Here is a 16,139-nt window from a genome sequence, read left to right as displayed (position 1 = left end):
CCGGGACCACCCAATGTGGGACCAGAGTGCTGGGGACACCAAGTGGGGGGGGCGCAAGGGGACCCCATTGAGACCCACAGTGCGTGCGTACACACCAGCTTTATTACAAAAATTAGAGCTCTAGTGACCCCTGCCCGGGGGCCGGGGGTGTCCCCGTCCCCCCATCTCCCCCTCATCCCCCTGCCAGCCTCAGCCCTGCTTCTCCTCCAGTGCCCCCGCCAGGGTCAGGCCACAGGGCTGCTCAGGAACGGGGTCCTCCCCACCCCGGGAACAGTTGGGGTTCAGCTTGGGGAGCACGGTGCAATTGGGGGGTGCGCCCAGCCCCTGGCTGCTGGCGGTGCCCCCCGGCCTAGCCCCGGTCCCCGGGGGGCCCTTGGCGGTGGTGCTGGGAATGGCCCCATGGGCCCTGGGTGCTGCTGGGGAGGGGGTCAGCCCCGGGTGCTGCTCCCGTGCTCCCCCAGAAGCCAGTACGTCCTCACCTTTCCCTTGCCCTGCGGAGAGAGGGGGGTCACGGGGGGGGCTGGGGTGCACCCATTGCCCCACAGGTCAGGGTGAAGGGGGGGACCCATTGCCCCAGGGTTTGGGGGTGCAGGGGGTGCTCATTGCCCCAGGGGTCAGGGTGCAGGGGAGTGCTTATTGCCACGAAGGTTGGGGTGCAGGGGGGTGCCCATTGCCCCAGGAGTTGGGGTGAAGAGGGGACCCATTGCCCCAGGGGTCAGGGTGAACGGGGTGCCCATTGCCCCAGGGGTTGGGGTGAAGGGGGTGCCCATTGCCCCAGGGGTCAGGGTGAAGGGGGGACCCATTGCCCCAGGGGTCAGGGTGAACGGGGTGCCCATTGCCCCAGGGGTCAGGGTGAAGGGGGGACCCATTGCCCCAGGGGTCAGGGTGAAGGGGGGACCCATTGCCCCAGGGGTCAGGGTGAACGGGGTGCCCATTGCCCCAGGGGTCAGGGTGAAGGGGGGACCCATTGACCCAGGGGTTGGGGTGAAGGGAGGACCCATTGACCCAGGAGTTGGGGTGCAGGGGGTACTCATTTCCCCAGGGTTTATGGTGCAGGGGGGCCCCGTTGCCCCAGGAGTTGGGGTGCAGGGGGTGCTTATTGCTCCACAGTGGGGCTGCGGGATGAGGGTGCAGAGGGGGGACCCACCTGGGGAGACCCCGTTGGGGCAGTGGGGCAGCCATGGGGGGGCTGGGTCTCACCTTCATCTCCACGTCACCCCGCAGCTCCAGCTCGAAGCAGCCAAACTCCTCTAGCACGGCCTTGGTCACCGCCGAGATGTGGATCTTCAGGGCTGGTGGGAGGGAGCCCCGTCAGCACCCGTGGGTGCCCAGCCCAGACGCAGCCCCACCAGCACCCGTGGGTGCCCAGCCCGGCCCCTCACCTTCCCCGTTGGACTCCATGCGCGAGGCCGTGTTCACCGTGTCCCCGAAGAGGCAGTACCGGGGCATTTTGAGACCCACGACGCCAGCGCAGACGGGTCCTGCGGGACACACAGTGAGCCCCTCATGGCAGCCCCGAGTCCCCCTCGCTGGGGGCTCCCACCCTCAGTGGCCCCACAGCCCCCCTGGGTGCTGGTGTCCCCTCCCCATCCCTGGGATCCACGGGAGGGCTGGGTGCCCTGTCTCCCCATCCCTGCTGGCCCATGTGAGTCCCGTGTCTCCCCAGGCCCGTGGGGGTGCCATGTCCCCCACCCATGAATCCATAGGGGTGCCAAGTCCCCATCTCCCTCCCCACTGACCCATAGGGTACCACGTCTCCATCCCCACCATTGCTGACACTGGGGGGTGCCACATCCCCCACCCCGCTGACCCACGTGGGTGCCACAAGCCCTTCCCCATCCCTGCTGACCTCTGTGGGTGCTGTGTCCCTGTCCCCATCCCTGCTAACCTGTGGGGCGCCATGTCCCCATCCCCCCGACCCATCTGCGTCCCACGTCCCCATCTCCGGCCCTGCTGACTCAGATGGGTGCCACGTCCCCGTCCCCGCTAACCCATGCGGGTGCCAGGTGCCACATCCCCACCCTCACTGACCCGTGGGATGCCTCGTCTGAGTCCCAACCCCCGCTGACCCACGTGGATGCCCCGTCCCCATCCCTGCTGAGCCCTATGGATGCCCCATCCCTGTCCCCATCCCCGCTGACCCATGTGGATGCCCCAGCCCCCTGTCCCCATCCCCGCTGACCCATGTGGATGCCCCGTCCCCATCCCTGCTGAGCCCTATGGATGCCCCGTCCCTGTCCCCGTCCCTGTCCCCGCTGACCCATGTGGATGCCCCGTCCCCGTCCCCGTCCCCGCTGACCCGTGTGGATGCCCCGTCCCTGTCCCCGTCCCCGTCCCCGCTGACCCGTGTGGATGCCCTGTCCCTGTCCCCGTCCCCGCCGACCCGTGTGGATGCCCCAGCCCCCCGTCCCCGTCCCCGCTGACCCGTGTGGATGCCCCGTCCCTGTCCCCGTCCCCGTCCCCGCTGACCCGTGTGGATGCCGATGCGCAGCTTGAGCTGCTGCTGCGGCCGGTGGCGGATGCGGAAGGAGCGCACGGCGTCCAGCAACGCCAGGGCCATGCGGGCAATCTCGCGGGCGTGGAGCTTCCCGTTGCGCACCGGCAGCCCCGACACCACCATGTAGGCATCCCCGATCGTCTCCACCTGGGTAGGGGAAGGGGACACCGCCGGGGGCACGCTGTGGGTGCGATGCCGGCTCTGGGGTGTCCAGCGTGACCCGTGCACGTTCCTGCACGTGCCCGCGTGCGCGTCCTCACCTTGTAGACGTCGAAGTTGTCGATGATGGCGTCGAAGCAGGTGTAGAGGTCGTTGAGCAGCGTCACCACCTGCATGGGGGTGCTCTCGGCCGACAGCGCCGTGAAGCCCACGATGTCGCTGAAGTAGATGGTGACGCTGTCGAAGGCTTCCGCCTGCACCGTCTCCCCCCGCTTCAGCTGCTCCGCCACCGAGCTGGGGGTGCAGGGGGTGGGTGAGGAGAGGGGCACAGCCCCACAGCCCCTTCTGGGGGCATGGCAACCCCAGCCTCCAGCTGTGCTGGGGCGTCCTTGGGGTCTCCAGCCCTCTGAGGACCCCCATCCCTAAGCCATGCTGGGGGGCCAGGATTGTCCCTGGTCCCTCCAGGGACCCTCACTGTAAGACATGCTGGGGGTCTGGGGTCACCCCTGGACTCTTTTGGTACCCCAAGCCCCAAAAATCCATGGTAGGGGATCCTCAGGGTCTCCAGCCCTCCAAGCACCCCCATCCCTGAACGACGTTGTGGGGTTCTTGGGGTCCCTGGCCCCTTCAGGCACCCTGAGCCATGCAGCAGTCCAGAGGGGTCCCCAGTTCCTCCAAACACCCCCAGCCCCAAGCCACGTGGGGGTCCTTAGTGTCCCCAGCACCTCTAAGCATCCCCAGCCCCAAGCAACATCGGGGACCTTGGGATCTCTAGGAGTTCCCAAGCCCCTCCAAACACCCCCAGCCCCAAGCCATGAGGGGGTCCTTGGTGTCCCCAGCCCCTCCAAGCACCCCCAGCCATGCAGGGCTTCCATGGGGGACCCCAGCCCGTGGCAGGCAGGGGATGCCAGTGTGGTCCCCTGGGGTCCCCAGATGTTGGGGGGGGTGTGCACAAAGGGCCGCCCCACCCCGGTGCTCACTGGGGCAGGATCTGGTAGAGGAGAGCCTCAGCCTTGCGCTTCTCCTCCAGGTAGGCTTGGGTTCGCTCCTCCACCAGCTCCTCCAGGTTGTTGGCGTACTGCTCCATACGTGACAGCAGGTTGTCCAGGATGTTGCTGCTGCTCTCCCTGCGGGCAGGGGGTGAGCACCCACCCGGGGACCCTCTTTGGGGTCACCCATCCCCCCCGGGGACGGGGCTGCGGGAGGCAGAGGTACCTGTTGAACTTGCGGAGCTGGATCTTGATCTGGTTGAAGTCGGGGCGCTCCAGGACGTCCTCGGCCCAGCAGTGCTGCATCAGCTGGCCCAGCTCCTCCATGTGGCACCCCACGTTGGCCGAGGGGCGGAAGCTGGGGCGCTCCCCGCTCTTCACCCGCTCAATGATCTCTGCGGGGCCACGCACCCGTCAGTGGTTCCAAGCACCCAACACAGCATGTCCAAGAACCCATCAAGTAAGGCCTACTGTGATGGGTGCTTGACCCATCAGCTGGTCCAGTCACCATCAGCTGGTTCAAGCACCCATCAGCAGGGTCCAAGAACCCGTTGCAGCAGGTCCAACAACCCACCAGCTGGTGCAAGCACCCATCACAGCAGGTCACAGCACCCATCACAGCAGGTCTAAGCATCCATCAGTGAGGCCCAGCCACCCGTCAGAGGGACCAAGCACCCATCAGCAGGTCTAAGCACCCATCAGCAGGTCTAAGCATCCATCAGCGAGGTCAAGCACCCATAAGCTGGTCCAGCCACCCATCAGAGGGACCAAGCACCCGTCAGCAGGTCTAAGCACCCATCAGCGAGGTCAAGCACCCATCAGCTGGTCCAGTCACCAATCAACAGGTCCCTGGCACCATCACCGCAGCCCTCCTGCTCACCTTTGGGGCTCAGGTCCAGCCCCTCCACGTAGAAGACGCCATTGCGCAGGGCGATCTCTTGCAGGATGATGCCGAAGCTGTAAACATCGCCCTTCTGCGTGCCACGGGCCGGCGGCGACTCCATCCGCAGCAGCTCGGGCGCCGTCCACAGCTTCTCTGTGGCACCAGGGAGGGGGCTCAGGCCGGGCAGGGACCCCGGGCAGGGGCTGCTCCCGGGTGGGGGGGTGTTGAGGACGGGCAGGGTGCTCACTGGCGAAGAGCGCGTGGGAGTCCTCGCCGTCGGGGGCCACGCGGAAGCTCTCCAGCCCGTAGTCTGTGATCTTCAGCACGAAGCGGCTGTCCACCACGCAGTTGGAGGACTTGAGGTTCCCGTGGGAGACGATCACCCCGTTGTGGAGGAACTGCATCCCCTGGCAGGGTGGAGAGCGGTCGGACCACGGGAACGGGGGACCCCCATGGGAACTGGGCGCCTGGTGGGAACCGACTTGTTACCTTGACGATGTCATGGGTGAGGGAATAGCGGAACATCCAGTCCAGCGTGATGCTCTCATTCTCCAAGATGTCCTGAGGACATGAGGGTCACATTGTTGTCCCCCCACGATGGACCATGGTCCCAAATAGGGGACAGCATCCATCTGCCCGCCTTGGTTGACTCCCACCCACTCTGGGCACTGGCAGAGCAGCTCTGGGCAGCCCCAACGCCGGGTGCTGGGTGCTGGAGGGAGAGGGTCCAGCCCCAGACAGCTGCCGGGGAGCGGGGACCCCGCCGGTACCTGGAGGCTCCCGCGCGGGCAGTACTCGGTCAGGATGCAGATGTTCGGGGGGTCGGTGCAGGCGCCGATGAAGCGGGTCAGATGCTCGTTTTGGACATCCCGCATCTAAGGCGGAGCAGGGCGTGGGACCAGGCTCACGCCACGCCCCGTCCCACCCCGGGGACGCCAGGCTGGGCACCCCGATCCCACCGTGCGGCGCTGAGCCGGGGTCCACCTACGTGCTTCAGCTCGAACAAGACCTTGCGCGTCAGCTCGATGCGCTTGCGGTTGAGGTGCTTCACGGCCACGAGGTTGCCCTGGGGAGACACGGGGTGACGGGTGCCCGGCGGGGTGGTGGGTGCCCGGCGGGGTGGTGGGTGCCCATCCCCGCTCCCACACCCCCGTACCTTGTAATACGCCGTCTTGGCATAGACCTGGAACTGCCCCTCCGCCGTCATCAGGGAGCCGTAGTTGGAGCCCCTCTGCGGGAAGGGACGTGGGATGAGCCCGGTCCCTGGTCCCCGGAGCAGGGCCGGGGACGGGACGGCTGCTCACCAGGGAGAGGGTGAGCTTGCTGCCGGCGCTCCGGAGGTATTTCTCCAGGCTGCTCATCTGCACGTCCTCCCAGCGGATACGCCACAGCTCGGCCGCCAGCTCCTTCTCCAGCTGCAGCTTCCTGGGCCGGGAGGGCAGGGTGAGACCCCACCCCGCTTCATATGCGTGTGTCCCCCACCCCAGCCCTGCCACCTGCGGGGACAGCCTCGGGGTCACCCTCCCCGACCCCGGAACCCCCACCTGTAGATGAAGAAGGAGATGATGGTGATGGCCAGAAGGATCAGGCTGACCACGAGGGACAGGACCTCCAGGGTGGACAGGCTGGCTGCACAGCGACACGAGGGTGGTGAGGGGCTGGCGGGTGCCCGGGGCGGGGGTCTCGTATCGTGGGTGTCCCCCAACACTGCTCACCTTTGCGGCACAGTGGGTTGCTGTTATCGAAGCCACACGGGGGGACGTCGGAGGGGACCGTGTTCCCCGGCCAGTGGATCTCACGCCCTGGGACCATCTGGATCTTCTTGGTGGTGCCGTTGTAGTTGGCCACAATCTTGGGGGGGAGGGACACAGGTGAAAAACGGGTGGGAGGAGGCCCCCGGCTGCCCTGTGGGACCAGCTGCCCCCATGTGGGGGCTCACCTGGAAGTCCCCCCGCACGGGGTCCATGTCCCACAGGGAGTAGTCGCTCTCCCGGTCCCCGTTCTCGTCGATCTTCAGGAAGCCGGTGACGCCTGGGGATGAAGGGTGAGAAGCTGGGGGAGGACCCCGGGGACCCCAGACCCTGGGTGGGGGCTCCGATCCCAAAACATCATCCTGAGAGTGGGGTAGGCGGGTCCCTGGCTGGCAGCACCCAGCCGGGACGGGGACAGGAGGGGGACGGGGATGGGGCTCACCGTAGAAGGTGCGGTTCCACATCTGGCGAGTGATGGCGGAGGCGTTGGTGATGGAGCCGCCCTGCTCCAGTGTCTCGTTGACGGCCTGGGCGTAGAGCAGCACCCCATCGTGGAAGGCGGCCGCGATGAAGTTCATCTGGGGGCATGGAGGTGGCTCGGGGACAGGGCGCAGCTGGGGGTCCCAGTCCCCTCATTCCCAGCAGCCACAGGTCATCCCGCAGCTCCTTGTCCTCAGCCTGTGTCCCTGGCTCCATCCCATGCCCCCTTGTCCCCTTGTCCCCAGCTCCATCCCTTGTCCCCAGCTCCATCCCATGTCCCCCAGCAGCCCCAGCTCCCTGCCGTGCCCCCCAGCCCCGTGTCCCCCAGCTTCCCCAGCTCCATCCTGCCGTGTCCCACCAAGCCGTCCTTCATGGAGAAGTTGAAGTGGGTGAGGGCCTCCTCCTTCAGCCGTGCCAGGAAGGGCCGGTACTCGGGGTTTTCGGGCTCCTTGTAGGTGATGATGGTGACGGCCTGGGATGGGGGAGAGCGGCTGGCAGCGGGGCTGGCTGGACCCCGCCGGGGACAGGGACCCTGCCGGGTCTCCTTGGGGACGGGGGTCCCAGCAGCGGGCAGGGGCTGCCTGCCTCTCTGCCGTGCCTATTAATAGCCTCTGCTGCGCCGGAGCTGGGACCCGGGGCCATTAATCTCGTTTCCTTCCTCCTTGGTGGCTGCCAGGAGCAGGGAGCGAGTGGGGGGAGGCAGGGGCTGCTCTGGCACCCACCGTGGCCCCGTTCCCCGTGCCGGGGTGCTCACACGTGGGTGGGTGCCCACGTGCGTGGCGGTGGGTGCCCGCGCACACGCGTGCGGTGGTGGGTGCCCGTGCGGAGCCCCTCGGGCTCACCTCAAAGGCTTGCCGGGCGCTGGCGTCGTGGCGGTCCCCCCGCTTCCAGGGTCGCTGGGGCTCGGGGAACTGGGCGCCCTGAAGGCTGGCCCCGAAGATGTCAATGTAGAAGAAGGCGTATTCGCCGTGGGTCAGCCCCTCGCGCTGCGCCTGCAGCATCAGCTCCCGCAGCGTCTCCGGGGCGCAGCACACGTAGACAACTGTGCAGAGGGAGGTGGCTCATGGCACCGCAAGAGCACCCCCATCATCCCTGGGTGACCCCGAGACCCCAGACCAGCGTCTCGGGCGGGTTCCCGGTTAACGTGCGATGCGGGAGGGGATGCGTGGTGGGTCGTGCTGCCAAGCGGGCAAAGGGCTGCAGATGCCAGGTAGCGAGGGGGTTCGGACCCTGCTGCCTGCCCACCCCCGTGCCCTGCCCGCCTCTGCCCTCCACCGCGGGCGCCAGGCCGAGGTTTCCTGTTTTCCCAACTCCGTTTCCTCCTCCCTGTGGCCCAGATCGCCGGCAGAGATTGATTCTCGGCGTGGTGACCCCGCCGAGTGCCGCCTGCCCCACTGCCACGGTCCCCTTCTGCGCGGGGTCGTGGTGCTGGCGGGACCCCCAGGTGCTGCCCGGCACCGGGCACGGCCGTGTCACCCACCAGGACCGTGGGCCTCCAAAATAGCACCCGCCGAGGCTAAGCAGCAAGATGGCGAGGCAGGGGACGGCCGGACGCCACCCACCCAGTGCCAGCCCTGCCAGCACCCGCTCCCCCAGTGCCACCCGGGACGGCTCCGACTGGGGCAGCTGGCAAAGGGGGGGACGGGGATGGGGCTGGCCTGGGCCACCGGGACGGAGGGGAGCGGGGCAGGCAGCCACGCTCAGCAGCTCCCGGTGGGGCACAGCACCAGGCGGGGGGTCCGAGGGGGTCGGGGTGCGGGGCCGGGGCAGCACAGGCGTGTGGGTACAGCCACGCACACCCGTGTACTGCCGTGAGCACCCTTGCACAGCCGTGCCCACCCACGTACCGCACCGGCAGCCCCCACCACCGCCCCGTCCTCCCTCCCCATGCCGGTGCATGATGATACCCGCCCCCCCTGCCCCGGTGTGTGCGTCCCCCTCCAGCACTCACTGCGTCCCTTCTGCTTGATCTCCTGGATGATGAAGGAGAAGTTGCCGCCGTCGCGGAAGACGATGTCCAAGACGGTGAGGTTGCGCAGGGTGGGCAGCTGGACGTACAGCCCCTCGGCGGCGAAGAAGTACGGCCGGTCGTCCACCTTCTCATCCCAGTAAACCAGTAAAGCCCGACGGGTCCAGTTGAAACGACGATGGAGCTGCACGCCCAGTTCACCCAGTTTGCGGTGACTGGGACCGGCGCGGGTGGTCAACCCGAACTGCTCTTGCTTGTCGTCGAAGCCGTGGGCTTCGGCACCCGCCGTCACTAGTGGAAGCCGCCAGTGGCTCGTAAACCGGGCGACCGGTGCTGCCGTGTAGACGCAACCGGGACCCAAGAAAGCGGCGGGATGATGAGCGAGCCGTAGGTCGACGGCGGCCAACGGCGCGGCCATTTCGGAACAAACACCGTGGCGATCCTCGCTGCTACCGAAAACCCACCGGAGGGTAAAACCGGGTAATAAATCGGGACGGGCGTTAACGGCGGCGGCGGCTAAACGCACCGCCGGCCCCACTCGTGGCCAAGCCCACGGGTAGGTGAGGTTGCGTTCGGGTAACACCACCGCTAGAGTCAGCGCGGTCGTCCCCGGCGTCGCCGCCGCTGTCACCGCGCCGCAGAGCACGGCCAGCACCGCCAGCATCGCCCACGGAGAGTGGCTTTTCCCCCCGCGGCGGGGCTGAGCCCTTCCTCCCCCCCCCCCACCCCCGCTGACACAAAGGGCCGTTATCATCCACACCGAGCTTAACTCCTTCCTTCCCGCCCCCACGGCGGACCGGGCTGGAGGAGGGGGCCGCCCGGTGGTGGGTGTGGATATCCCCACCCGTGGGGCGGCGGGGACGGCGCCGGTGGTGGGTGGCAGCGGCCACTCGCGACACGTCGGGATGCGTGTGTCCCTATAGCGTGGCCCGGCGTGTCGAGGGTACCGCGGTCACCCGGGTTCTGCCACCCTCCTCCCCCCCCAGCGCGACACGGTCACCCGTGGGGGGCTGAGACCTGACAAACTCATCAGTGGGCAGGGAACACCTCGCTGTCCCCGACCCCGTCCTGTTCCCACGGAGCTCCCCAGCCCCGCCGGGTTTCGGGCGGCCCCGGGGGGCGCTCCGTGGGGGTCTCGGGCACCTCTTCCTCCCCCCCCGCCCCACGCGTGGGAGCTCCTGCCCCGCGTCCTGGTCCTGGCAGCCCCGGGGGGACGGGGGGGCCATCCCGGAGGGAGGCCGCCCGGGGGCTGCGGGGCTCCGGGGTCCACGCACAGCGCTCGGGGAGGGCCACGCATGGTTCTGGGGGCCACGCACAGGGCTTTGGTGACACGCGTGTTTTCAAGAACACGCGCGGCTCCGGGGACACGCACAGCCCTCTGCGGACACCCTGGCTTCCCGGGGACGCGCAGAGCGCTCGGGAACACGCGTGGCGCTCCCTCCCCGAGACACACACACCGCTGCTGGGACACGCGTGGCTCCCGGGGACACGCAGGACCCCGGCCCTCCCGGGGCGCTCCCGCCGTGCCGGACACGGCCGCAGCAGGTGAGCCTCGGCGGGGAGGAGAGTTAAGAAGCTCCCGGGGCGGCGGCAAAAATTAAAGTAATTAATAAGGGGTTAATGAAGGGAAAAACCCACGCGTGGGGAGGTGGAAAAAGCTACCGCTAGCAGAGGATGGTTTCGATCCATCGACCTCTGGGTTATGGGCCCAGCACGCTTCCGCTGCGCCACTCTGCTGCCTGTAGCGAAGGGTGGATCGCCGCTATAAGAACCCATACCGCCTGCGCGCATGCGCGCCGAACTCACCAGCCGCTCCATTCATGAAGTTCGCACCCCCCCCAGCGGCCGCCCAGCGCGCGCGCACGGCCTGCGCCATGACTGGTGGCTTTCACGTCCTTTCCGGAGCGATGGTTGGCTGAACCAATGACTTGCAGCGCTGTGCCGCCGCTGGGCGTACCCGCGGCGGGTGGGAACCAATAAGCGGGTAGCTTGTTAGGGTGTTGCGAGGAGAACGGCCCGGCGGGTTCACCACAGCGGCGACGTTCATTGTTTGGAGCGGCGGAGCCATGAGGTACGGGGAGACCGGGGCGGGGGGAGTTTGGGCCCCGCGGGGTGGGACACGGGGAGGCCCCGGTGCGAGGGCGGAGCCCGTGGGGAGGCGCTCGGGTCCCTCCGGGAGGGCCCGAGCGGGAGCGGGGCTCCCTCGGGGCTGGCGGGTTCCCTCGGGGGTGGGGGGTGACTTTCGGGGGGGGGGGGGGGGGGGGGGGCGGCAGGGAGGCGGGAGCGGGGTTCCCTCAGGGCGGGCGGGAAGGTGGGAGGGTTCCCTCGGGAGGCGGGGGGTTCCCTCAGGGCGGGCGGCCGGCGGTGGGCTGAGGGGGGTTACTGAGGGGGTTTAGCCGGGAGAAAAGGCTGAGGGGAGACCTTATCGCTCTCTGCAGCTGCCTGAGATGGGGGGGGTCGGTCTCTTCTCCCAAGTCACTAGCGATAGGATGAGAGGAAACGGCCTCAAGCTGCATCAGGGGAGGTTTAGGTTGGATATTAGGAATAATTTCTTTCCTGCCAGAGCGGTCAGGCCCCGGCACAGGCTGCCCAGAGAGGTGGGGGAGTCACCAGCCCTGCGGGTGTTCATAAAACGTGCAGCCGTGGCCCCTGGGGCCATGGTTTAGGAGGCCCGGTGGTGTTGGGCTGGCAGTTGATGATCCTAGAGGTCTCTTCCAACCTCAATGATTCCATGATTCTAGGGCAGCCCGCTGGGATGCTCTCCCGCTCCACTAACACCTTTTCACGCTTCTTTTTTTCCCTCAGGGGCGACCGAGGCAGAGGCCGTGGCGGACGCTTTGGTTCCAGGGGAGGCCCTGGCAGTGGGCGAGTCTGGCTTCTGCTTTAGCGAGGGTGGCCTCTCTAGTGTGTCAGGGCTAGGGGGTGGGCTGCAGCCGCCCCTGGGGGCGAGCTGCCGGGATGGGGGATGCGCAGAAACCGGGGTTCCAGCGTGCAGTGTAGTGCAGGGTAACGGTGAGGTGTAGAACTGGGGGGGCTGGGGAGGTGCTGGCCCCTCCGGGCCGGGTCTGTCCGTGGGGGAAGCCCTCGGTGTACAGCCACTGCTGGACGGCACCAGGGCTGGGGGGGGGGTTAGTTATCGTTAGGGGGGGAGGTTATAAAGAAACCTTTCCTATTTCTGTAGGGTCTTTCTTGCGTCTCGGGATCAAACCTCCACGAAATGGTGACAAGGGGGGCAGCGGGGGGAGGGTGTTCAGTGGTGGTGAGTGGGTCAACATCCCCACAGAGAATAAAGTTGTTTTTTTCTTTCCCTCCTTTAGGTTCCGGCCCTTTGTGCCGCACATCCCCTTTGATTTCTATGTCGTGAGTAACCCTCTCCTATGGAGCTGTTTGCAGGCAACAGCTGCGGGACTTTTCCTTGCTGTCTTAAAAACCTCCTTCGCTGACTTTGATGGGTTAACTTTTAGCTTAGCCGGAGCAAAGGAGCTCACTGAAAATGCTGTTGGTTCAGTAGTAGATCTTCTTACTGTCCCTGTTGTTGGGAGTATTTGTGTCGCACGGGGTGACTAGGACGCAGTTGAGTAATAATCACCTTGGTTGACGTTTTCCTGCGTTTTAAGGCACCTCGCTCACCCAGACCCTTGATTCCATCAGCTCTCTGTAACACAGACCTCACGGGTCACTCCCATAGCCCTCACTCACCTCTCAGATGTTCCCCAGGCTCTTTCCCCATGCTGGTCCTCACGAGGACCAACAGCAACACGTTTCCTGCCTTTTTTAGGAAGAAATGGTTCCCTTCTCCTGCTGAGTGTCTGCCCTTTACACACACATGACATCTGAGGCAAACAAATTCACTTACTCTTGCCTTCCAGGCTGTGAATCCCATCACAGAGACTAAAAAGCTCTGGCCATCTTCAAACAAAGGGTGTTATTCGTAAGGGATTATAATATAGTTGTTAAAACCCCTGTTGATAGGCCCACTCTTAATTAGATGTGCCCTGCCTCACCCCCCGTAGTCGCACGGGCACGCCAGCGGCCTCTCTGCCGCCTCTGAAGACCTGCTGTTCCTGTCGGAGCACGGCGAGAGCAGATGGGCCGCTGCTCTCCCTCCCTTAGGATAACACGAAAGAAAAGATAAAGGCAACAAGTGAAAAGCACGGAACAAGCGCTGGAGAATAAAAAAACGGCATTAGATTTTGCTGATGAGTGGGGCTGAGGCAAAGTCTTTCTCGGGCGTTGCAGTCTGATATCTGATCCCGTTTCAGTGCGAAATGGCTTTCCCCCGCGTAAAACCTGCCGCCGATGAGACCGCGTTCAGCGAAGCCTTGCTGAAGAGAAACCAGGATCTTGCCCCGACTGCTGCTGAACAGGTTTTGGGCCAAAAACAGCCTTAAATTCTTTGGCTGGATGTTACTGTGGTGTTAGGGGACACAAAACCAGACTGGACGTAGCCAGTAGTCATTACTAGCCTGAAAAGTAATGAGTTCTTTCTGAAATAAGCACCGCAGTAGAAATATGGGTGGAGTTTCTTGGACAGTGATTTTTAAATATGTTTCTTTTATCTGTTTACTGTATATTTTTGCCTCGGGGCTGTCTGCATTACGCTGTGCAAGATTATTTCAAGTCATACCGGACAACCGACGGGTAACACCAGCCCCTCTCCATTTCCTTTTCAGGCTTCCATTCTTTCTCTGGTGACCAAAATAAACAACGTGATCGACAATTTAATTGTAGCACCAGGAACGTTTGAAGTGGTGAGTCCAAAAGCGATGAGCCTGTGGGGGCAGGGAAAGCTACATGGGGAGATGCTTTGGTGCGAGGGATGCCGGCGTTCTACCAGACCTGGCCCCAAGCAGATTAAAGGTTCTTGCTGGGTTCCAGAAATACAACACGTGCGTTAAATTAACTCATTTTTCCTTTGCTCTTTCAAACAGCAAATCGAGGAGGTTCGCCAGGTGGGCTCCTACAAGAAGGGGACCATGACTACGGGGCACAACGTGGCCGATCTGGTTGTCATTCTGAAAATCTTACCCACCCGTGAGTATGGGCCGCACGGCTGCTGACCGAATGGCGGCGCTCGGCCCCGCTCTCACCGCCTCTTCTGCTTCTCCTCCCTAGTGGAAGCCGTGGCAGCTTTGGGAAACAAAGTCGTGGAAAGCCTGAGAGCGCAGGACCCCAGCGAAGGTAGGGCGCTCTCCTGCGCCACGTGGGGCTGAGGAGGATGAAGGCCAACGCGAGGCTGTTTCCTCTCGAGCTTTGGGGTTTGTCTGAGGGGGGATGGTGCCCAGCGGGCGCCGCTGCCGAGATCCGCGGTCTGTGCTGCGCTCCCGGGTGAGGCGTCCCGGCCCCTCCGTGAGGAATTCTTGTTCTTCCTCCCCAGTCCTGACCATGCTGACCAACGAGACTGGCTTTGAGATCAGCTCGGCTGACGCGACAGTGAAGATCCTTATCACCACGGTGCCGCCCAATCTCCGCAAGCTGGACCCCGAACTGCACCGTGAGAGCTCAGCGTGTTCCAGCCCGCACATGAACCCTCCCGGGGCTGGGGGAGGAGCCGACGGCCCCCCTCACCTACTCAGTTTGGTTGAAAAAACCGGGTATTTATGCTGTTTGTTTCAGTGGACATCAAAGTGCTGCAAAGCGCCCTGGCTGCCATCAGACACGCTCGCTGGTTTGAGGAGAACGCTTCGCAGTCCACGTGAGTTTGGCCTCAAACAGGCCCGGTCGAAATAATGGCGAGGAGAGCTGTTCCCACGGCAGGAAGGTGTGCGCTGTGTTACGAACCCTCCTCCTGCCGCCTTTTCCAGGGTGAAGGTCTTAATCCGGCTGCTGAAAGACCTGAGAATTCGATTCCCTGGCTTTGAGCCCCTCACACCCTGGATTCTGGACCTGCTGGTGAGCGCCGACGGCGTGCCGTAGCTAGCTTGTATGCTGGGCTCCGGTGTTAGAGCAGCTGGAGGGGTCGGGATTCCGCTTCCCTTGTAGGAGCTGCCCTCGTCCTAACTCCTTTTTTCACCTTGTCAGGGGCACTACGCTGTGATGAACAACCCCACCAGGCAGCCCCTGGCTCTCAACATTGCCTACAGGTCTGTTGCCATTTGCTTCACTCATTTAAATTCCCATTAAACTCCCCATTTTTGAACGCACCAAATAAAAGCGGCAGCAGCTCGGGGCTTGAAGGGACCTGAACTGGAGGCAAAGCCGACTCCTCATGTTGATGTGCTAATCGTGGACTTTCTGGCTGAGTTTCTGTGCTGGAACAGTCTAATTTCTAACCCAAAACGTCTCGTCCCGTAGGCGCTGCCTTCAGATCCTGGCGGCGGGTCTTTTCCTCCCCGGTTCTGTTGGTATCACCGATCCCTGCGAGAGCGGCAACTTCAGAGTCCACACGGTTATGACCCTCGAACAGCAGGTGAGCTGCCTCGTCTGCTGCGGGAGGAGGGACCGGAACCCGTCCGCGTGCTGACTCTTCCCCGTCCCCGCAGGACATGGTGTGCTACACTGCGCAGACGCTCGTCCGGATCCTCTCCCACGGGGGCTACAGGAAAATCCTCGGTCAAGAGGGCGATGCCAGCTGTAAGTGGGGTTGGCACAACGCGTGGGTCTTCCTCCGCGTGGGCTGTCAACATCTCGGTGGGGGAACAGGACTGGTTTTGTGTTGCCGGAGGAGTTTAAGGGCTCTGAGGAGATGTGACTCGTTAAACCCCAGAGCAGTGGGGAGGCGAAGCGTCACGCTTGTCTGCGCTGCCCCCGATCGCTCCTGGGGCGAGCTGCCTGCTCACGGCCCCTGCTTTTGCAGACCTGGCTTCCGAAATGTCCACATGGGACGGAGTGATAGTGACGCCTTCTGAGAAGGCTTACGAGAAGCCTCCAGAGAAGAAAGAAGGAGAAGAGGAAGAGGAGAATCAGGAAGAACCTGCTACAGGCGAGGAGGAGGAAAGCATGGAGACACAGGAGTGATGCGCCCAGGTAAAGCCCATTTTGCTGCATGGGTGAGGGCAGCTCGGCACAGAGGAGGAAGGAGGGGGGGGGGTCAGGGCTGCCTGTGCTCCCCCCTCAACAGCCCCCCTCTCCCCCCACAGTAGGACCCCCCAGTCCCCCCACCGGGTGCTGCTGCCTGAAGGATGTGAAGAACCGAGCCCGTCCTCAGCAAACGCAGCCAGATGACGTGACCTGTCCCTTATGTGTTTTTATAAGTTGCACAGTAAAGTGTTTCCCCACTTTCAAGCACGTCCTGTTTGTTTAGATAGAAGATCCACATTAAAGGGGGCCAGAAACAGGTGTAACAGTGTGTGTGGCGGGGTGTTCCAGAACCTGAAGGACCCCCCTGGGGCTGCTGAACCCCAACCCACTCTCTCTGCTGGCAGCTTCTCCTTTCCCCAAGGCACATCAACGTAAGGGAGCGTTACAGGCA

General features: G+C 64.3%; 2 protein-coding genes and 1 non-coding gene across 4 annotated transcripts; 1 reads left to right on the top strand and 2 right to left on the bottom strand.

Moving 5' to 3' along the window:
- Window positions 1-80: 80 nt before the first annotated feature.
- NPR1 (natriuretic peptide receptor 1) lies at window positions 81-9,439 on the bottom strand. Its single transcript, XM_075075365.1, has 21 exons — window positions 8,711-9,439; window positions 7,602-7,801; window positions 7,118-7,231; window positions 6,722-6,857; window positions 6,468-6,559; window positions 6,244-6,379; window positions 6,073-6,157; window positions 5,833-5,953; window positions 5,685-5,759; window positions 5,517-5,594; window positions 5,299-5,403; window positions 5,018-5,089; window positions 4,776-4,935; window positions 4,526-4,681; window positions 3,872-4,040; window positions 3,637-3,783; window positions 2,758-2,950; window positions 2,470-2,644; window positions 1,383-1,481; window positions 1,201-1,292; window positions 81-491 (listed from the first exon to the last, which is right to left on the bottom strand). Exons 1-21 carry the CDS (start codon window positions 9,390-9,392, stop codon window positions 429-431), a joined length of 3,150 nt encoding a protein of 1,049 aa, XP_074931466.1. The 5' UTR covers window positions 9,393-9,439; the 3' UTR covers window positions 81-428.
- A 954-nt stretch (window positions 9,440-10,393) lies between these two features.
- On the bottom strand, window positions 10,394-10,465 carry TRNAM-CAU (transfer RNA methionine (anticodon CAU)). Its single transcript has one exon. It is a non-coding gene; the product is annotated as a tRNA-Met (tRNA).
- Window positions 10,466-10,643: 178 nt separating this feature from the next.
- Window positions 10,644-15,952, top strand: ILF2 (interleukin enhancer binding factor 2). 2 transcript variants are annotated; one of them, XM_075075370.1, is made up of 15 exons: window positions 10,644-10,799; window positions 11,534-11,576; window positions 12,047-12,088; window positions 12,991-13,095; window positions 13,402-13,479; window positions 13,660-13,762; window positions 13,844-13,909; window positions 14,106-14,222; window positions 14,345-14,423; window positions 14,533-14,620; window positions 14,750-14,811; window positions 15,023-15,137; window positions 15,211-15,301; window positions 15,525-15,694; window positions 15,811-15,952. In XM_075075370.1, exons 1-14 carry the CDS (start codon window positions 10,795-10,797, stop codon window positions 15,683-15,685), a joined length of 1,155 nt encoding a protein of 384 aa, XP_074931471.1. In that variant the 5' UTR covers window positions 10,644-10,794; the 3' UTR covers window positions 15,686-15,694; window positions 15,811-15,952. The 2 variants fall into 2 exon arrangements, with proteins under 2 accessions (XP_074931471.1, XP_074931474.1); XM_075075373.1 differs by lacking the exon at window positions 10,644-10,799 and having other exon boundaries at window positions 11,534-11,577.
- The last annotated feature ends 187 nt before the right edge of the window (window positions 15,953-16,139 follow it).

Source organism: Phalacrocorax aristotelis, chromosome 25 (genome assembly GCF_949628215.1).
Source record: "Phalacrocorax aristotelis chromosome 25, bGulAri2.1, whole genome shotgun sequence".
Classification (NCBI taxonomy): Eukaryota; Metazoa; Chordata; class Aves; order Suliformes; family Phalacrocoracidae; genus Phalacrocorax; species Phalacrocorax aristotelis.
The sequence above is the reverse complement of the archived record's forward strand: the minus strand, read 5'-3'. Positions and strand labels throughout refer to the sequence as shown.